Here is a 23,027-nt window from a genome sequence, read left to right as displayed (position 1 = left end):
TAAGGCAATAAAATAATAAAATAAGCACATTCTATTTATGGGCAACTTTACTAGGCACAAAAGGTTACTGGCTTGTATCTCTTAACATCCACCTCCCTTTGCAGCTACTGAGGTGTTAAACATTGAGTAAGATTTATTACATACTTCAATACTTCAACCTATAGATTGATGTGCATGCCCTTGAGAAGGGCAAGTTGCCAGAAAACAGTATGAGATGTTAGGGTCAAGATATTAAAGGCTTTCAAAAGTTTTTTGGCCAATATTTTCCTACATTCATTGATAAATCATATAGAACACAGTGGAAGCTGTTTCCACCAAAGTCATAATTCACTGAACCTTTTCTGAAAAATACAAAATATGCACAATATTTCTCAATTTTGTAAGAGAGTGAGAGAGACCAGAGAGATATTTATAAAAATATATTTCACCAAGTAGTAAACAATACAGGAATTTTCCAATACATGAAGTAAATAAACAAATGATAATATAGCTTCAAAGCAAAGTAGAAAATTAAAATGATCTGCATGTGATACTTTGATTTAATATACAATTTCTACTGGTAATTGCAAATTTAATATGAGTGCAGCCGCTGGTGCTGCCAGTTTTTGTGTGCAATTGTCCCTGTGCATAACTAGCAAATATCATAGAAAGGAAATGCTGACTTAAGCACTAAAATTATATATACACTGATTTTTGCTCTAGAACACTGGATAACTACAAGCGTGAGTCTGTCACTGTACAGTGTAATGTGTAAAATGCTAAAATTCTAAAGTTTAAATATTCACATGAACCTGTTTACCAGATGTTTGTGCTTGTAATAAAAAACACACCATATATCATACCATAATTCTGAACAAAATATAAAAACTGACAAAGCCTCTCGGAAAAATTTTTTTGTTGTCTTTCAGCCTTCAATTGAAATTCAGCTACTGCAAATATACATTGCCCCTTTATTAAATTACCTCTTGCGGCATTAAAAGCCATCATAAAATTTCAAAATGTATATGAATTTAAACATTACGTATATGCGTACAAAAAAATAAAAGATTAGTTAATGGATATACATTATATATATAGTTATGTATTTTTAACATAGTTCTTCAATAAATAAAGATATGAAAAAAATAAATAGCACTTTGAGAAATTAATAAATAATTTGTGGAACAAGATAAAATGTATATATATTTTTTTTACATATTTTCCAATTTATTTGGGCAGTTGGCAACTTGTTGCAAAAAAGTTTTATACAAACATGCCTCAGTTAAGGGGAAACTGATCTCATAATAATGAAAACATTATCTGAAAAAAAATTTCTTCTTTTAATCGGTGATAAGACGTGAATAATTTAAGGCCCAAAAACATGTAGAGATGATGTTCAGTTGGTAGTTTCTAAGCCACCAGGTTAGTAAAATGTATAGTCATCACACAGTGGAAGCCAGTTGGGAATCAATGTTATCAAAATTCATTAGAAGACCAAATATTGCTTTAGTAAAAAGTGGTTAATTCCTTCTTTCAAAAATGTTGCAGTAGACATTATTGGTAGAAGACTTTTATAACAGAGTGACCAGCCGCTTGTCCAGAGTTCCAACATTTTGTAATTGCTCTGTTGACTCTGTAGACATTCCAGATGCCAAATCTTCAACCTTTGAGGTGGCCCAAGTGAATACTGAACATCCAATGACTTCTAGATACTTCACAAACTTTACTCCACAAGACTTACCCCCTAACGTACACAATTTTTGGTTCAACATTACAATGTAGTTGATTTGTTTTGTTATAGATGACTGGTGCTAATTGTCTCTAAAACAAGTTGGCCATATTAGTCTTAACTAACAATGACCCTAAAATTTTACAGAAGTGTGAAGTTCGGAAAAAAAAGGTTAATTCATTGTCAAGTTTCTCTGTCACTTTCTCCAACTGAGTACAGTTCTCCAAGTCTTTTAAAACGAGGACCCCAATCACTGAGGTAGTCAAAATTTTGATCTGAGTCTGATGTTGATGACTCCAATGAGCTTAAAGAACCAGCCACTGATCCTCTCCCTTCATACCCATAAATTTGAATTGAGTCATAAGGTGGGGCAGTGGGATCATTGTCAGCTTCATGGAGCCTCACATTAATAAATTCATCCACGTCGACACCATTGGGAGTAGATGTATGACCTTGCCGAGGCATGAATTGGAAATCAGGTTTGATGTCCTTGCGAGGTAAATATCCATTTATTCCATCAGGATTTTGTAAAGTTGCAATATCAAAAGCCTCTGTGTCTTCTTCTCCACCTCCTTCATCATCATAACGGATTATATTTTCACGAACATCTTCATCATCCTTAATAATTAGTGGTTCATTTTTATGTCTTCGAAGTGTCACAAATAGAACAACTATGACTGTATAAAACATAAAAAATAAAATAATGTTAATTCATGTATTATTTACTGCACACATTAATGTTGTAATTGTATGAGTGTTCTAAAAGAGATCGACAAGTGTAACAGTGGCCAACTAAACAGCCCCAAATAATCTGATTTTTGGAAGATCATGAAACCTATTGGGGCAGAATTATTAAACTGTGTGTGATAGAATTCTGTTGCAGTTTGCACCAAAAATCTTTATGAAACACCTTGAAACATTTCAGACAGTTTTTGTAAACTCTTCCACCTGGAGCAGCAAAAGGGGAATGCCCTTGGTAAAATGGCTGTGGCCTTGGTTTAAAGGGGTTTGAATTAAGTTGCGACAAAAAAAAAAAATCTGCATCAAATGATAGGAGGGGTAAATTTAGATTAGGCAGACTTAAATTACAGGGAAAAAAAATTCCAGTTCATCCAGGTGGAGCTTTTTCCAATAGCATGGATTCCAATTTCTGGTTAACAGTAATACATGGTGGCAAAGCAGCAAGTTATCTTCAGTTTAAAACTACACAATATTTATCATCCAGCATCAGACATTTTGATAAATCTGGAACAGTACAAGACTGGGGCGCCAAGTGACGTCATAATGGGCCGTCTTTATTGCAGTCTTTTGCACATGTGACCTGCCCAAAAATCATGCTGGATGCACCCATTATATCTCTGCACATGTGTAGTATGTCTTTCAATTATTTCTTTAGAATCTCTCTATATATATACTTCCTTTCTATCTGTATCACACACTTCAAGATGAAGCCGCAGTGAAAGTACCTTGAGGTAGTTTCATTCTTCAACGCGTTACAGCATACTGCTAGCATTACACAAGGTATATACAAGATGTGATCCTTGTATTCTATCTTATGCACTTTAGGACCTAAGTGTCTGATATAAAGCAAGGTATAACTCTAACACTTGGGCACTTTATTTGTATAGAGCTATTACATTTTAGTATAGCTTGTATCAAATTCATGTGTCCGAGTAAAGTGAAATATTTATGTCTTTATTAAGTGCACTTTCAATGATACTCTGTGTATTACCGTCTATCACTTTTTTATTAGGTATTTTATTCTCAGTTGTACATTGACATTTTACAGATAGTGTACCTGTAATCTGTTTATTATATATAGGGGCATGTTATAACCAGTATTGCCCCTATATACTTACAAATTGGTCATAGTGAGTCACTGCTCCATGCTGGTAAGCTATTTGTATTCCCACTCTTCATTTTGGTCAGTGATCAATAGCATGTGATACAGTATACTGTACTCATTGGTGGAAATAGGGGGGAATTGGGGAAATTCTGCTGGATGATTAATCCGGCGCATGAAAAGACTGTTATGTTATATTTTTCGCCTTCTAATAAGTGGCCTAGTTTACTGCACGGCAATTATTATTTTTTCTTGTTCTGGCTTATGTTTTTAGCAATATAAATTCTATTTCTGTGAGGCCACACAGAAAATGTGATCCTTGTGTAACTTGTTTTTTGTTTGCTTTTGCAAATTGAGGTTAAAATGAATATTAAAAAATGTAGCATACTGTAGATTATAAGAGGAAAGAGGTGGTTTAAGGTATGATAGACAGCTGAGACAGATTTTTGGTTGTAAATTATGGCAGAATTCTGTCCTTGCCAGATTGATGAATCTGCCCATTAGTATTTTTAGGATTACAGGGCATATTTATTAGGGCTTTTAAACCTGAAATCTGCCGTACAAGCACTGAAATAGGAACAATTTCAGGTGCATATGCTCCTTATTACGCCATCTCCTCACCAATAGGGTGTAGAGGGGTGTGAAGTGTGCAACTGGTGGCTGAAAGGGCCTGTGCACTAGATATAGCATCATGGGGCTCATTTACTGCACGCTGTGCACATTTGTCGGACAGTGCACGATCTTCACAGGTATTTAAGAAGTGTATGCATTGGGATTGTGGCGCACGTGACCCTTTTGTGATACAGCTGTGATGGCTATCATGTGACAAATTAGGGGGCGTGCCTTCGGACAGTCCGACTGATTCGGACTGAGCGCCATATTTAAAGGGCACCTACCACCACAAATCTACCTATAAAGGTAGATTGGGTGGTAGGTGGATCAATGGGACGTGAGGATAGCCCTTTTAAGGGCTAATCCTCACGTCCCTGCACTTTTTTAATAACTTTTATTAGATATTTATTCAAATTTACTTATGCGGCTACTGGGGCGTGGAGTAGCCGCTTCTGAGGTTACACGAGGCGGCTACTCCACGCCCCGGTAGCCACTTTACCCCTCCTACTCACCCATCTTCGGCGCGCAGCTCCGCGTAGCTGCGCGCCCTCGTCCGGCGATCCTGCCGTCTGCGCATGCGCAGAAGAGCAGGCCCGCGCCTGTTTCGGAGTAGTGACCGCGCAGGCGCGGGCCTGCTCTTCTGGGCATGCGCAGACGGCAGGATCGCCGGACGAGGGCGCGCATCTACGCGGAGCTGCGCGCCGAAGATGGGTGAGTAGGAGGGGTAAAGTGGCTTCCGGGGTGTGGAGTAGCCGCCTCTTGTAATCTCATATGCGGCTACTCCACGCCCCAGTAGCCGCATAAGTAAATTTGAATAAATATCTAATAAAAGTTATTAAAAAAGTGCAGGGACGTGAGGATTAGCCCTTAAAAGGGCTATCCTCACGTCCCATTGATCCACCTACCACCCAATCTACCTTTATAGGTAGATTTATGGTGGTAGGTTCCTTTAACTTTTAAAATATGTTTAAGATGCACCACAAAAAAGATGGTCAACTCTGTCAGACCTGAGCGCGGAAGAGACACATTCATGATTTCAGGTGCACGATCTTAGTGAATAGCCACACACAGCATTATAGACGGACAATGCACTTTCAGTGAACTCAAGTGACCGGGTAAGTAAATGTGCCCCAATATGCTTGTACCCCTAAAATGTATATCTGATTTTGCTGAGCTGCAATAACAATCAGTGGAAGGATTTCAGTGAACCATGTGGACGCTTATTTGTATGCCAAGTCTTCCTTTTAATGTTTTGTATTCGAACTTCAATCATTGTATTAAATGTGAAAAAATTAAAACTGGCCTTAATATAACTTTTTTAATGAAACTAAATGTAAATCTTTGGTATTTGTTTCTAAAGACAGTATTTTACCATAACACAATGCAGCATTAAATGTGCCATTTTGAAGGGCATACTTTGATAATGTATTAGCAGGGAATATATGAAGAGAGTGTTCTTTTTTTGTCTCCATTATTTTAATTCATTGGTTTCCATTAAACAGTATGCGGCTGCTTAAAAGTTTTCCGTTCTTACTTTTTCCCAGCATGTGGTCCACCTACAATAAATTTTCTGCACAAATGCCGAATTCAGAGAAGCATCATTCAAAGCTCCCAACGTCTCTTCTCTATTGTGTGTACAAGCTCTCATCTTACAGGTCTGCTTTTCTTAAATAGATCATTTCAATTATTTTTTAACATTTTACACGGAAATGATTTATTTTTTTAATGATTTAGTTGTTGTGTCTGATAAATATGATATAATCTTCGTCTCTTAGGATGCAGTATCTGCCTTGATAACAGGCTATAGAATACGGTTAAAGGAATGAAAAGGTAAATATTATATCTAGTATAAGAAAAACTTTGTTGTATCACTGCTAAGCTCCCCTCCCAAAAACACAGTCAAATCCAGGAACCCACAACTAGTGACATATGATGTTGTAAAGTTTTTATAATTGTTATCATTCAATACTTCTCCTTTTTGCCATTGGCTCATACACTCACCGGCCACTTTATTAGGTACACCTGTCCAACTGCTCGTTAACACTTAATTTCTAATCAGCCAATCACATGGCGGCAACTCAGTGCATTTAGGCATGTAGATATGGTCAAGACAATCTCCTGCAGTTCAAACCGAGCATCAGTATGGGGAAGAAAGGTGATTTGAGTGCCTTTGAACGTGGCATGGTTGTTGGTGCCAGAAGGGCTGGTCTGAGTATTTCAGAAACTGCTGATCTACTGGGATTTTCACGCACAATCATCTCTAGGGTTTACAGAGAATGGTCCGAAAAAGAAAAAACATCCAGTGAGCGGCAGTTCTGTGGGCGGAAATGCCTTGTTGATGCCAGAGGTCAGAGGAGAATGGGCAGACTGGTTCGAGCTGATAGAAAGGCAACAGTGACTCAAATTGCCACCCGTTACAACCAAGGTAGGCAGAAGAGCATCTATGAACGCAGAGTACGTCGAACTTTGAGGCAGATGGGCTACAGCAGCAGAAGACCACAGCGGGTGCCACTCCTTTCAGCTAAGAACAGGAAACTGAGGCTACAATTTGGAAAAACATTGCCTGGTCTGATGTGTCTCGATTTCTGCTGTGACATTCGGATGGTAGGGTCAGAATTTGGCGTCAACAACATGAAAGCATGGATCCATCCTGCCTTGTATCAACGGTTCAGGCTGGTGGTGGTGGTGTCATGGTGTGGGGAATATTTTCTTGGCACTCTTTGGGCCCGTTGGTACCAATTGAGCATTGTTGCAACGCCACAGCCTACCTGAGTATTGTTGCTGACCATGTCCATCCCTTTATGACCACAATGTATCCAACATCTGATGGCTACTTTCAGCAGGATAATGCGCCATGTCATAAAGCTGGAATCATCTCAGACTGGTTTCTTGAACATGACAATGAGTTCACTGTACTCAAATGGGCTCCACAGTCACCAGATCTCAATCCAACAGAGCATCTTTGGGCTGTGGTGGAACGGGAGATTCGCATCATGGATGTGCAGCCGACAAATCTGCGGCAACTGTGTGATGCGATCATGTCAATATGGACCAAAATCTCTGAGGAATGCACCTTGTTGAATCTATGCCACGAAGAATTGAGGCAGTTCTGAAGGCAAAAGGGGGTCCAACCCGTTACTAGCATGGTGTACCTAATAAAGGGGCCGGTGAGTGTATGTCGGTCATGACCTGTCCTGACATTTGACCTCCAAATCTTTTTTCAGTTATATATATGATTACTGTATGTGCAATCTTCTCGATCTCTCAGTCTTTATTTTTGCTTTCCTGTCTTATTTTTGTAGCAGGAGTAGGCGATGGAATGGTATGAGTAGCTCAAGACTCTGCAACCATGGTGTGACTTTTTTTTTTAAGTCATAAAAGAAACAACAAGCTCAAATGCTAATAATGCTAATGGAATTAGAATTTTGCCTCAGCTTAATGTATGTAAACCAAAGCCAAATAATAGGAGGTGCAAAGTATGAATAGAGAGTTAAACTATGCCAGAGTTATCAGCTGGGATCACACACTGGTAAATCCCACGCAGCAAAAGACTTGTCTATTCCTACACTAGTTGTACTATTCTCTTTCTTATCTTATGATAGTTCCCATAAATCTGCTCAACTGATAACTTCTAAGTGGACCCTAATGCATGTTTGGGATGCAGAAATATTGTGAGTATATTGTGATTAATAAGAGTGATTACAATCCGTACATTGAATTGGGATGCAATACCAGACTCGGCTGAGAATGGCCGCATTTTTAGAAAACATACTTTATTGCATATATTATAATTGGTCTTAATTATAATTGGACCTAAACCACAAAGTTTCGGGAAGGGTTTGGCTGAAAATTCCCCCTCATCCCCTGCGGTTAACACCTGCGACCATTGCCAGCAACTATCGCAGACTTTAACTCTCTATATCCCACTGGCAAAGTGGCCAGTGACATTCAAATGGCGGACAGTGCTGTCATTTGGGGAAGAATTTCCCCAAAATGGTGGCACACTTGCAGCCACAGTAGTTTAAATGCTGCTGCCAACTTTGGCAGCAGCATATTAAATGTTAAAACATGTCATGATCAGTGCCAAAAGATATGCAGGAATTTTAACAGATCCTCTCATCATCACCATTGATAATGTTTTTATGGGTGCCTTTGCCATTACTTACCTAGTAGGAGCACAATACAGGCCAGAATAGCTATTAAAGCTCCCATGCTGAGCCCAATTGGCAGAACATAGGCTTCAGCATTACATGATTGTACTACTCCATCGCTGCTACAACCACAGACTCGTATAGTAAGGGTGCTGGTACTGCTCATTGGAGGATTGCCACTGTCACTAATAATAATCGGTAACAGATAAACTTCTTGCTTTAGCCGGTTAAATCCATTATGCCTTGCCAAAATGCTTAGGGAATTATCTGAAAAAAAGAAGAAAAGAATCAATATAAGTAATTCGAAGTGAATATGACATGTGCATGTAGATAGAAAAACTAAAGCAAATAGTATTAGCCTATCGTTAAAATAAAATTCTCAAACTTTAACTCTCTGTTCCATAGGCTGTTGGACAAACTGCACATAGTACACCACACTTCGCTAGTTTTAATAAATGTGGGCCAGTATGTAATAAAAGATAATATTGATGGAGTAGGAATTAGCAGACCTCAACCCACAATGTGTGTGTTGACTGTTTAATTGGCACCGGTAAAGGAATATCTAAACTTAGTATTAAATAGTTTTTATTCTGAACAGTAGCTGGTTTAATACCAAACCTAGTAATATGACTTCTAGTGGCATATCTCATGTTTTGACAATGAAGGTGATGCACAGATTTGTGCTCCATTGTTTTCAGCTATTTCTTTAGATCCCGCTGGCAAAGTGGCCAGTGACATTTTTGCACACTATACATTAAATACATGTTGTGACTTCTTAAATTTGTTGTTAAAACCACTCAAAAGACACATACAGCCGGTCCCCTACTTAAGGACACCCGACTTACATACGACCCATAGTTAAAGACGGACCCCTCTGCCCCCTGTGACCTCCAGTGAAGCTTTCAGAATTCTTTACTATAGTCCCAGGTTGCAATGATCAGCTGTAAGGTGTCTGTAATGAAGCTTTATTGATAATCCTTGGTCCAATTACAGCAACAAATTTTGAAACTCCAATTGTCACTGGGGCAAAAAATTTTTTTGTCTAAATCTACCATTATAAAATATACAATTCCGACTTACATACAAATTCAACTTAAGAACAAAACTACGGACCCTATCTTGTATGTAACATGGGGACTGCCTGTATAGGATAGACAACACTAGTAACAATTTTGACACTTACTAGAATATCTTTGTTCTTATTCAAAGCAGGTAATTAAACCTCTCAGGATTGGCAAAATCATCTGCATGATAAGGATCTTCTATTGCCTCAAAATGAAAGCAGTACATATAATTGGGTACATGTTGTCCTCCAGTAATCGATTTGTCCATTGCTCTATTAATTAAGTAGTTTGTTTTAGAGAGTTTAAGCAAAAATAAGGTTGAAGGACTCTTCAGTGAGGAAAAGATCAGCTGAGAAAATTTACCCAAAAAGAGAGTATGATTTTGAGTTTACAGTGAGAGGGCAACCTCTTGAAGCCACTCGATTTTCTCCTTTACCATGTCATGAAGCTCTTTTACTAGCAGCTTGAGACAGCAAGAATTATCATGCAGCCCGAAGCTTTTTAATGAGAATGTAAAAACATTTCTAATAAAATTTCAATTGAGATGTTTCATAGTAATATAGTAAAGGTTATGTTTCTGGCTTCCCAACAATACACAAGGAGAATGTAATATCATTAACTTGATATAAGGAAGTCTGCTTCTGATATTAAATACATTTTAAACCTTTGCTGTAACCTCTATGCTTACACACCGACTGCTCCGATATTTACTGTCACTATGTTTAGCATCACAATCAAAGATTCATTTTGCCAAGGATTTTTTTTTACTCTCAAAACAAAGCTATTCACAGAACTCTATCTTGGCGGTAACCTTTACCCGGTATTATACAAAAGACTATTGGTCTGCCATGGAACCTGGACATGATGGAGCCCAGCCTTGCTTGATTGTCCCAGTTGCTACTGACCTATGACCTATGCAGATCCTTCCTCCCCTTCCAGATGAGCTAAGGGAATGACATAACATAACAAACCTGCAGTAAAATCCAGTCTCAGTGGCATCTCTTCTGTTTTCCTATTACACATGTAATACCCTATTTATCAGTGGGAACATTTTGAATAATAATCACATTTAAGGTAACTGTGCTTATGTGCTGTCATTTCAAAATATCCCTTATTAAAAAGACATCCAGCAGAACACATGTTTTCATCACAGCTCCATGTCTGCTTTTCTTAAAGGTGGACTTCTTTTCTTTTACATACACAGCATACCATCTACTTTTGATCAAACACCACTTTGAATTTTCTATTTCTTAAAGATTTCTCTTCCACTATGCATTCTATCCCATGATGCCACAGATGAGCCTCACACAATTACACTAGCCATTTTTGGTTGGATATAATGTATAGCTGTACACTGATGTATAACTAGCAGCACGGAGTGTTATCTGTACCTTTTCAGATGTATTTCTGCATTTTCTATGTGTCTGTTCTAAGGCTGAATTGGAATGGCAAATGTGGAAAGCTACATGGCTATAAGAAATGGTAGAGTAGGGAGATTCACAGGATTTCACCATGATCTGGGTACTCTTTGGAACTCCAATATAACTCAGTTTCTTCCTTGACAATGAGCAAGGTATATTTTAAAAGAGCAGATAACTTTTTTGGAGAAAATCATGTACGGTTTCTGAATTTCCTGGGTTCCAATGACCAGATTGATATATAAACACCGATTGACAGGTTCCCTTTAAGCACAAATGCAACGTTGGCTAAGATGAGGATGCATGTGTTCAGAGATCAGAAAGCAAGGTATAATTAGGCTGATATCTAAGTTGCATGCACACCTTAAGAGCAGAATGATCTGGCAAGCTCTGTGCAGCACTGCGTAATCTGTATGCGCTATATAATTAAAGGAATTATTATTATTATTAGAGTGTTAAACGGTCTTAACTACAATACTTTTATAGTAACTGTAATATAAGTTGGCCCTGTCGCATACAGAGCTTTACTCATTGACATAAAGTCCCCATAGCCCTAAATGCAACTGCCCTATTGTAAAATGGGTCCCTACAAAACATGTGCCTTAGTGAAGCTCCCTTTTAATCTCCTCAGAATTTATCAGTTTATCCGAGATAGGTGATAGCTGGGGTCCCCTGATCCCTTTCCTGCAGCTGGGCCCAAATGTGGGAGTGAAAATAGTCTAAACTACATGCTCGGCGCTCCCGTACAGTTGAAAGTGGCCGGATATGTACAGTACAATATGCATTGCATGGGAAGGGGAAAGCTCAGATAGGTGTGTGTCCCACAGGTGGCACAACTATTATCTATTTCCTGACAGCTAGAAGGAAAAATCCCATGTAAAGTTTAAGTTGCTCAAAAATACAGCCTAGATTTTCAATTGTTTTAAAAAAATGTTTATTGCCATTTTTCTATGTGCCATTAAGGTTCTTTCATTCATAAAGACATGTAAAAAAGGAAGCTTAGTGATAGGTCTGCAGCTAAAGGAGGCACCGTTCCTTTAATTTTCCAGGCATTTTAAGAAATGAATATATTGATGGTTAAATAGGTTGTTACTTTGTTGAGACACTTTCTTTTTCATCTTTCTAAATTCATATGTGCTGCTTTGATGGCTTATGTTGTAGTTGAAATGCTTACTTAACCGCTTTTTATATTGATTTAACCTAGTCATTTGTCAAATCTCTACTCTGATGAAGAGGACATTCAAAGCCATATAAAGCTGTCAAAATGATAACATATTTTCAAAATACTGTTCAAGTAACTTACTGGCTTATATTACTATCAATAGAGAGAGCCTAAGGGAATTTTACTAGAAAAAAATTAAATAAATGCAGTGTAATAAAAGTTAGAGATACGTGTCAGCATATATTGCTTTCTCATCTAATGCTAATAAATAATCACTCATTTCAATGTTAGTTTTTTCAGGGAACATTTATATAAGTATGCAATATAATTTTAAAATTATACACTGACAGTATTGGAAGAAAGCAGTGGGTTGCCAGTGAATTGCCAGAGATGCTACTTTCTATTTTCATTGTTCCTGAAGGGGTTTAAAAAAATTTAATTGTGGCCGGGAGAGGGCTACTTAAATAAATAAACATTTACTTACCTCTGTGGTACCTCTCGGTGTCCTGCGCCACTGTCTCTCCAGTCCATTCCCCTGTTTGTTTACGTTGAGTTTACCTTCTGGCCTGAAGAGGTGGCTGGCCATGCCCACCTGCCCTATATCTCAGTGCATGATACAGCGCTGAGATATGGGGACAAGTGGACATGGCCGATCACATCGGCTGTCTGAAAGCAGCTCTGAGCCCAGCTTCTGTGACCCTGTAAACAAACAGGGTCCACCAGAACCGTGCCCCTGTTTGTTTACAGGGCATGGCATATCTGCTCTGCCACCTATCCCCATGCCCAAGTGCGGTATCAGGCACTGGCAGTTTTTCATATGGTCAAAAAAACCCTTTAAGACCCACCAGTGTATGTTCACCTTGTTTTTTTAGGTATTTTTATCTTATTAAACTAAATGCATTATTCAGCCACCTCCATGGACTTCATGCATGAAGTTTCTATCTGGCTTTTCAAATATTAGACTTTAAAGCCCAATGTTTTGAAATGTTTTTCATAACAACTTAGTATTTGATTTAATAATCTCTAAATCAACTGACATACATTTTACATATGAAGATATGTGTGGCTCAGTCTGATGACAAATACACTAAAATCTTGTGCCTTCCTGTAATTTATGAAAATATGTCAAGGAAAAATTGTAGTAAAAATTCAGTGCGTCATAATTTTGTTTTATGAAATCTGATTGATCCACTGTTCAGTAAATGGTGAACAAGACATTAGTCATGTGTTTGGCATACAAATATCAGCACTCAAGTGTCCTTTGTTACCTTCAATTACCTTCAAGATTTAGAACACCTCTATTGACCAAGGTCCAGGGAAGCATGAGAGCTTCTTAGGTATTTGTCTCACGTCTGAAAAATGAATAAGCTCTAAGTTGACATTCACCCACTGTGCAATTGATTGACCCTCTCACATTATGCCAGCTTGGCTTTGTTCCTATGTGAAGGTAAATGAACGTGCAAAATGTCAGGCTATGAAACAGCAGAGAAATCCTTATCTGCTGCAGCGCATTTACCTTGGGGATCCGCCAACAGAACAACTGGCATGTGAACCACGCTACTAGTACTGTATTACATAACTTTCTCCACTGTCCATTGTCATTTCAAATCTCACATGACACAAGTCTGTGGATTTATTGATTCACAATTTCTTAGCTTGGAATCTAAAGTACTGTATATTTGGGTTCATATACCTCTTTATATGTATTTTGTATATGAGCAAAGTACTGTAAATTAACAAAGTAATTGAAAATGTGGAGAAATCTACAAATAGGTAATTTGTACATTTTATCATTTTCTTGCTTATATAGCATATATTCCACAGTGCTTCACCACTATGGAAGTAAAACCAGGATATGGAAAAGAAACTGACTCATGGAATATCCATGGGTTTTGTTCTCAGTTGTATTTGAAACCAGGACCCCAGCTCTTAAGTATAATGAAGAGTCACCATGATGGTTTCCTACTGCTTCAAATCATATTGAGTACTGAGACCAAACCAGCTATACTACAGGTGCAGACACCATAGAGGACACATATCAAACTTTTGGATTACCCTTTTCTTTAATTTTTGAGACATTTCATGATGCTTGTGTTCATTTGCAACTTTTTCAGTTTCCCTTCAAAGTTGGCCATTGTCTAGATTTCTGCAGTATTCACTGAGTTATCACCTTAATCCAGATGTGAAAGTTGTGACTTTTTTTAAAAGTCGCAAAATAGTCTCAAATTTTTGTGCAAATCTATGGCTGCTTCAGGTGCAACTTTTAAAGACTTTTTGAGACTTTTGTTTTAAAACATTGCAAATTCACAAAAGACCAGACGCTACATGTATCAATGAGGAAAAACTGCTAAGATACATCTGACCAGCAGAAAAGCCAAGAAAAGTCCCAAAAACAGACAAACAAAGCCAGATTTAGGTTACAAGTAATATCATATGTTCAAGCCATACATTAAATAAGGTGCTATTGGGTCTATGGAGTTTATAGAATATCTGTGAAGTCATTAAGTTTTTACCAAATTATTATATGTGATTCCCCTTTTAAAAACAAACAGAACAATACCTACATTGTGCTGCTCATCCTTTTCTTTCCAAAGTCATGTAAAAAAGTTCTGAAATTATTTGACAAAAATCTTTCTTATCAGAGGTGACGTGGGTGGAGACTAATGTCTGCCTGTCTATCCGCTCAAGCTTAGGCCAGTTAGCTTGCGCACAGATCCCATGATGCCTTGTGTTCTCAAAGCAATTTAGCATTAAATCCATTAAGTTTCCCACAAGTAAATCCACTGCACACTGCACAGTGCACATACAGAATGCATATGGTGACTAGCCTGGCAGCTTCCATCACATGGAGGAACAGGGAACATGTAATAAGTGGTAGAAATCATAAGTAAGTCTGTGCTGTGTGAGCACTGAGGGTTAATAGTTTATCTCCACAAAGCTGATACTTCCAATGACATGGTGGGGGAGTGGAGCAGCGTGAGATGTATAGCGAGACAGAGAAAGTTCTGTAGGATCACAAACCAGGATGGAGGAACTGATAGGGAACAAGGGATGTCTTATACCTCACTATTTTGTGCAGGAGACATCTGTATCAACAGTTTTGAACACATCCAGCTCTACTACATACACAGAGACAGCTCTGTCACATGACCTCCTCCTCTGCGAGCAATGAGAAGGAGCCCCTCCCAGGAGTCCTTAGAGTTTGTTTATACTACGCACTACCGGTCTTATCAGCATAGGCAGAGGAAGTAGCCACTGCACCACTCAGATAATCTGAGGGGTATACTGCTGGATTTAGGCAACAAATATAATAGGCAAAGTTGTTTTACATTCCAAGGCCTATTGATATGTGGTAACTTTACAGTTACTTTTTAGAGAGGCAGATCCAGATGCCTTTATCTTCTAGACAAAAGACAAAACACTTCAATCTGTGCTGAAAGCAAAGTTATTAGCAAAGCCGTCTGCAGCATTTAAATTACTTGCTGCCGTGTGCAGGTCACTGCTGGTGGCGAAACTATTTTGGGGTTCATCATTTCTCCCAGAAGACATTGTTGGAAGCTCATCCCTCCCCAAAATGGCAGCTGCAGGTAATTTAAATGCTGATGCCGACTTTGCCAGTGATATTTAAGCAACAAACACCTTCTTAATCCAAGTTTTATTGTTTGGGGTCCAGGTACGGTTCCCAAACCTAGTCCCAGACAGCTTTTCTAATTTCAATAGGTCCACCAATCACTAATCATGTGCCTCTTTAGCTGGTTCAGCACCAGGGTGATTTGCCACTTCAGGAACAGACACATGCATGTGTAATTTTAAATGGCTTTACATTTTTCATATTTGGGGAAAGCAACGTGATTGTTCAACATTTTTGGAAGAAATATGGCACATTTATCTTATAAATTTGTTTTAAAAAAAAGTGCATAAATGTTTTCCTTTTACCTGATTTTGACTGTATTAAAGTGTTACTCCAAAATATTAATTTTAATAGTGTTTGCCACAAATTTGGATGCATCACATATATGTTTTAGGGTAACTTGTTGTCATATAGGGTGATGTTGCAGACTGGAGGGGTGAGCACATTTTTGCAATGTAAATTTATTATTACTTTTTCTACTTTCAGTCCCAAAAAGGTCATAACAGACTGACGTTTGAGAAATAGAGAAGACAAAAGAGGGCTTCTGTCTTCTCTCCAGGGTTCCCATTAGGTGTTGACAACAGTAGACCCAACAGTTATCTGCTTGATTGCTTGGGCTGTCTCCAAAAGCTTGCAATGGCATAGATTTGCAATGGCTTGGGTTGTAGGGAGCCCAGCCACTAGTTATATATATATATACAGTAGGGAACAGTATATATAGGATGGTTCAAACAGCAGTATTAATTAATTTATTTTAATCTATTCCCTTATAAAGAATGGATGGACCATTATACAAGCTCTGATACCTCTTGTGTCACCCCCTCCTCCTTATAGACTGTAAGCTCTTATAAGCAGGTCCCTCTACCCTATTGTTCCATATGACAGTTTTTTCTCTGTAATATAGTATTTTATTTGTATATGCCCCCCCCCCCCCCGCTCCATGATTTAAAAGAATCTAGGAATATGATGGCGCTATATAAATAAAGATTATTTTTATTATTATTATTATTATTATTATTATTACTATTATTACTATTGCGGTGGGCAGTCTGGATCCTGTTAAATGCTAATTTGCAATGGTTAATTTTACCAATTTTTTTGTGAGCAATAACATATTGTGATCCTAGGCCATCTTTGAATAAACCATGTACACCTCCCATTGACAGTGCTTATTTAAACCAGTTTTCTAATGTTATAGCATTTTTTTCTCTTTTCCATCTTCCATAGTAGTATGAATGAGAAACACATAAAAAGGGGAAATAAATGTACAGTGAGAATGACAAAAGGAGGCCTGGAAAAACACACATAAATCTACTTATTCTAAGTTTCATGTAACAAAGATTTTACAGCACGATGCCAAAAACCAGTGGGAGAACCACTATAATGTACAATTTGACTTTTGCATTTCTGAAATGTTACATATTGGTTCCTTTGTGTTTCCAAGAGCATTAAAGTTCAGGAAATGTGTCCATTGTGAGAACACTAAGTGGGGTCAAAGTGATGAAACAATTATACAGCATGCACACACAATGTAACTTTTCAATTTTCTATCAAAAATCTAAACCTCACTGCCAAGAAGACTGCTCTTCATACAACCTGACAGCACAAGTTTGCGAGACCACCTACCAGATGGGCAAATTCTTTTACTGAGAATCCTCATTACTGATTCTCAAACTGTCATGATGGAAATATTGTTTTATAGAAAAAACATTGATATGTCTCAGCAGATGCCCATCAGTTTCTTACAAATGCCATTATTAATGGCAGGTAATAGAGAAAGTAAGGCACATACAGATCTCACTTGTTTGAACAGCTCCTTAAAATATTAATGTTTCCAGATGGTATTTTACTCTGCTCCTCTTCTAGTTCGATTGTATAGAAAATTTTTATCACACAGCTTTTGCTAATATTGAACGTGATTAGCCAATGTGTTTGGTAAAACAAAAAGATGCAATTCTGGGATATGAAAATAATGTATCTATTTACCATATATACTCGAGTATAAGCCTAGTTTTTCAGCACAAAAAATGTGCTGAAAACCCAAACTCGGCTTATACACAAGTAAAAAAAATAAAGGTTTTTCCAGGTTTTTGTGGTAAAATTAGGGGCCTCGGCTTATACTTGGGTCGGCTTATACTTGAGTATATACGGTATCTATAATGTGCAGGGACCAGGGAAATATAGTGAAACCCTATCAAGATTTTCAATGTCTACAGTTAGATTGGCACTCGGTATGTACAGCGTTGCACCATTCTCCAGATAGTGAAGGATCTTTTTAGCATATTGAGCCCTAAAATTAACAGAACTGATTGCTTGGGGTTGAAGAAAAATTCCAACTTCTTGTAATTTATGGAACCTTTTAGATTGCAAGAGTCTGGACGCAGGGGAGATTAGGAAAGTCACAATTGCATTGCTAAAGTAGATACGTAGAGGAGGTCTTACCTTTTTAAATTTGCACAACTCCCTGCACAACACACTTACTCATTTCATTGTTAGAATTGTTGATGGATTTCTCCAAACTAGATAACTAGACATCAACATTGAATCAGATTAAACCGTGGTAAAACAGGTGGGAAGCTGCAATGACCACTTACATTTTATTAGCATTGCTCACTGCAAAACATGTTGTATCACACAAAATCCTTTCTAACAACTGGCAATACATCTCATATACTGCAAAAGCAGGAGACAATTTTAGTATCAAATCTCTGCTGTGACTCATAGATGGTGGTTTCAGGTTATAAAATCCTCCTATGCAGAGATACGTAAAAAGATACATTAGTTTGACTGCCTTTTTCATGCTATATTTCTTTCCCTTGAAAGGTCATGTAAAGTATTGTGTGATTATATGTTATACTTATTTTTAATGTAATCTAAAATTTTGTGACAAACAAATGTCTACTATAATATCAGGTCAAGTTGTTCGAATTTTAAAATGCAAAGCGTAATTTTAGTTCTAAATACAACATTATTTCCATCATTGAGGTTGAGTCTACTTCTTGTCCTGGATAATGGGCCTGTTTACTGAACATGATGACTTGTATATCATATTGAGTGGGAGTAATGGGATTGGTAGAACTACAGATTCATGTGAAAATAAAACTGTATAAATGTTTACAATCTATACTGGGCACTCAATGTCAGATTTTTTTGATCATGCAGATTTGTTCACCCCAACTTTACCTTAAAGGAAATCTACCACCACTATAAACAAATTTCAACCTAAGCACACCTCCATTTAGCCGTGTGCCTGCTGATCCTGGTGGTTGTTTTAATTAGCACTGAAATTGCTGGTATTTCTAGTAATTTAAGTTTTAATAATATGCTAATTAGGCTGTTGTGCTGTGTACATCACAGAAAAGCCTTCTTCTTCCATCTGCCTCTAATTATTCACGCCTCTTGCAGGAATCTGCCCTCCTTGCCCTCCTGCCCTTCCTCTCATAGGCTCCCAGGCTGGGCAGAAGGGGAGGGAGGAGGACGGCATAAACTCCTGCAAGAAGTGTGAATAATTAGCCGAACATGGAGCAACCAGGAGCTACTGTGACATACACAGTAGCCCCTGAGCCTACTTACCATGTTTTCAAAACTCAAATTATAAGAAATAATGGGGAATTCATGTCTAAAGAAGATCAGATCCAGGTTCAGAAGGCACACATACTTGTAGATGTGCTTAATTTTCAAAGAGTTTATACTGGTGGTAGATTTCATTTAAACTCTATAAGACCAATATTATTGCATCTAATACAAAATTTTATATTATATGCCAACTCTAAACTCTATGCCATTTCAGACCCCTGAGGGTATTTAAAACTAAAAATGTCTGATAATTTCTACAACACACTCCAATATAAATGTATTGCAGTATATTCTGCAATTCAGGAACAGCATATATTGTTCCTATATAACAGTCCATGAAAGATTTATTTATATTGCCTAATGACAGCTGTGTTAGCCTGTAAGGGCTTCCAGCTATCATGGTAACCGATTGGTGCCCCTTGAAGACATCACAGGGGATCAAAAAATATGCCATGCAAGGTGCCCTTATGCTGCACTGGTAAGTGTTGTGGTTGGGCTCGACCATGGCAGATTAACTGAGCTTGGTACCACCACCAACCATGGCAGTTACAAGCACGTGTCAGCTGTGTAATTCAATTTCCCATTAATCATCTCTAGTGTGATAGACTGAAATTTACAGTGCAGACAAACACATTCAAAGGGTAGCTACAAAGTCTTACAGGATATACATCTTAATCAAGCTATAATTCTGTTAATTCTGTTTTCATAAACTGATCATTACTAGACACATCTATGGGCATATCCATTCAAGCAGAAAGATAATTAGTTAAGTAACGGCTGTTTTACATTTCATATGGTCCCAGAGCTGGTCACATCCCAAAATATTTACTATATTTCAGTTTTTAATGTTTAAATATTGTAAACAGCAATTGTCTATTTATTTGTATGGAATACATAGTGTATTGCATATTGTTTTTATATTTATCATTGTTTCCCCAATAACTATAAACATCCCACAGTGCTATAACTGTTTTTATTTATTTTTTGTTTTTAAAAACCTGTTTGTTTTTTTTTAATATGCAATAATTTGTGCATGCAACAGTATGTGCACATTCACATCAAAACACAAACAATATCATTGTTCTAATATAAGGACCTGGGATGACATTGTTATCAGAAAAAATAGTTTTCATATGTAGATTTAATTTACTAGTAGTTATACAGATCCTACAATGATGTCAAAAACATGAACAACTGGCTACATAAATCAGGATTCATGAAGCTACAAGCTGGAGAAAGAGGAGAATCAGAGCAGATTGGTTAAAGAGGTTGATATTAGGTTGCAAGATAGGAAAATAGGGGGGTTGGAGGGGCATGGGAATATACTGGAAAAAAGGAAAGCAGGATTGAAAAAGAGGGGACATGTAGGTAATGTCTGAAGAAAGAGGAGCCCATATGGATGTAGGATGGAGAAAACGGATATGGTGTGCATTCTATGAGAAAGAGTGGGGAATAGAAAGAGGGGAACATGAGTATACAAGATCAAAAAAGAGGGCAAAATGAAAGTATAGGCTAAAGATAGAAGAAACATTTGGATGGAAGCTGGAAAAAGAGGAGGTCATGGGGCACAGGCTGGTTATTGAGTGGGCATAGGAGGCAGGTTGGAGATAGACATGGAAGTATGGGCTGAAGAAATAAAGGAACATAGATGTGCAGACTGTGATAAATAGGATATCATGGGGTGCAATCTAAAGAAAGAATTTAATTTAATTAGGAAAACAATACTAAAACACTGGGATTTATTGAAATGTGATCAGAAGATTTACCTGTGATAGTAAAAACGTAATCTATATGATTAAATGTCCTTGCGGGAAAGCGTACATAGGACAAACATCTAGACAAATAAAAATTCGTATTAATGAACATAGGTCAGCTATTAAGAATTATGAAAAAAATTTAATAAAAACAACAAAAGAGGGGAAAGAAAAAGGAAAGAAACATTATGAAACGTCATTAGCTAGACATTTCTTTGAATATAGACACAATGTGTCTGAATTGAAATGGACAGTATTAGAGGAGGTTGAAGCATATGATAAAGAGAATATAAAAAGACGCCTACTCCAATGGGAAGTCCATTGGATATATAAATTTGAAACGTTAAATCCAAATGGAATAAACGAAGAATGTAACTTTAATGTATTTCTTTGATCGCTGTTAGTCCTTCACCCCTCCCTTCGTGTTTGGAGGGTTAGATAGCATTTCCCTTTTTCCATGTAAAATTTGAAAAGGAAGAAGAGAAAAGCTCTCTCTTACATTGTCTGCTATATATATATATAGTAACTGTGCAATAATTGTAAATAATTTAGATTTAAGTATATGTTTTGAAGCGCAAATAAAGTTCCGGCTATCTCCGTATAAATGGAAGAGAGAGATAGAGATGTGCATGTCTGAGGAAGGAGGCGTGACCTCCGAAACGTCACGAAAACCATGCGAGTGTTTCTCTGCTAAGAAGTGACTAACAAGAACATCTACTCCTCTGCTGAAATTCACCTGTGAGAAGTCTCTACAAGGCCACGGTACAGTGAAACTCTAAAAATGGGAATTGCCTGCAACCCAAACTATATGTGATAAAGGACTTAGAGGTAATACCTCAGAAATGTTTGATAAAAAAGAAAAATCCTTTCTGACATGTTTGTAATTTTTGTAACCAATTTTTGAAAAAGAAATATATAAAATCAAAAATTTTTAAAGAAAATTATTCTTAGTGGCTCGTTTTCTTTTCTATAGTAAGAAACCAGCAATAGTGCACAGTCTGGCTCCTACTGCACTTCTGTGAACTTAAAAAGCTCAGTTCAGGTCAGTGTACAAAGTCACAAAGAGGTAATAAGTTATTAGATTCCTAAATTTTTGTTGAAGTAATAACCTGTTTATCAATGCTTTAGCTCGAATACTTATTGCTTGCAAAGGTAATAATATTCAGTTACATTTTTAAACTCTGGTTCCAAGTTGTGCTATGAAGACTGTTAAGCAAAAAATTCCCCCCAAAATAAAAAAAAAAATCATGGCTGGCCTTCACAAATCTCTAAATCTTCAAAAACATTTACTTGAATACTTAGGGATAAAATGAAGCTAGTGAAAAAGACTATTCCCACTGTTGGTAATTGGGCTTCATCATTTCCATCATTAACCGTTAAATAATAAGAAATATCTCAGGCTCTCATATTTTTTTCTAAAGGTCATATCACTACTTTATTACTTATTGACGTTTTAGCTATAACTGAACCTTTCCATTTACACATGTAAGGCAGAGGTTTGAGAAAGCGCACACTGCGCGAAACGGCCCGTCATCCTGGCGTGGCGTGCATCCTCCCTGCTATGATTGTTCCCCCAGAATAAAGCGTTATCTGTTACAAGTACCGGTGAGTGCCGCACAATTTTTTCTTTTCTCTGCCTTGCTATTGTCTACTGCTACTTGTAGCGTGCACCACGGCAACAGACGCGACTCATGTAATCCGGTCCCCAATCCCGGCTCCTGGACCCGAAGCGGTCACCATTGTGACATACGAGTGTGAATTGGGTGGTGCCGGTAGCTTGCTTCTTTATTGCACAGTATTTCCATTTACACATCCTTTCTCACCAAAACATACACTTGTCAAAAAAATTGGAGATTGTACAATTTGGCTGTGTACTTTTTTGACAAATTTAAATTGTTATATTGCTCTATGTACAAGTAAAATGGTTTCATGCATAAAATGCATTATGAGGAACTCACAGTACATACCGTATAAAAGGTAGACCTAGCACTAAATACAGGTACAAAACTATAGTTTCAGTTTTCCATGAATAAAAGTTTGTGTAAATCAGCTTTCTGTCCTACTCCACTGACAGCTGAGAGATAAAGTAAACTGTTGAAGTGTCTTTT

General features: G+C 37.5%; 1 protein-coding gene across 1 annotated transcript in view; it reads right to left on the bottom strand.

The window, feature by feature from the left end:
- Positions 1 to 404: 404 nt before the first annotated feature.
- Positions 405 to 23,027, bottom strand: part of LOC140070705 (cadherin-8) — a 291,808-nt gene continuing 269,185 nt past the window's right edge. Inside the window, exons 11-12 of the mRNA XM_072117492.1 lie at positions 8,330 to 8,581; positions 405 to 2,385 (exon numbers count right to left, since the gene is read on the bottom strand). Of these exons, the coding sequence (XP_071973593.1) occupies positions 1,892 to 2,385; positions 8,330 to 8,581 (746 nt within the window). The 3' untranslated portion in view covers positions 405 to 1,891. The remainder of the gene's footprint in view (positions 2,386 to 8,329; positions 8,582 to 23,027) is intronic.

The sequence above is a fragment of the Engystomops pustulosus genome, chromosome 7 (genome assembly GCF_040894005.1).
Source record: "Engystomops pustulosus chromosome 7, aEngPut4.maternal, whole genome shotgun sequence".
Classification (NCBI taxonomy): Eukaryota; Metazoa; Chordata; class Amphibia; order Anura; family Leptodactylidae; genus Engystomops; species Engystomops pustulosus.
This window is presented reverse-complemented; position numbering and strand designations above follow the sequence as displayed.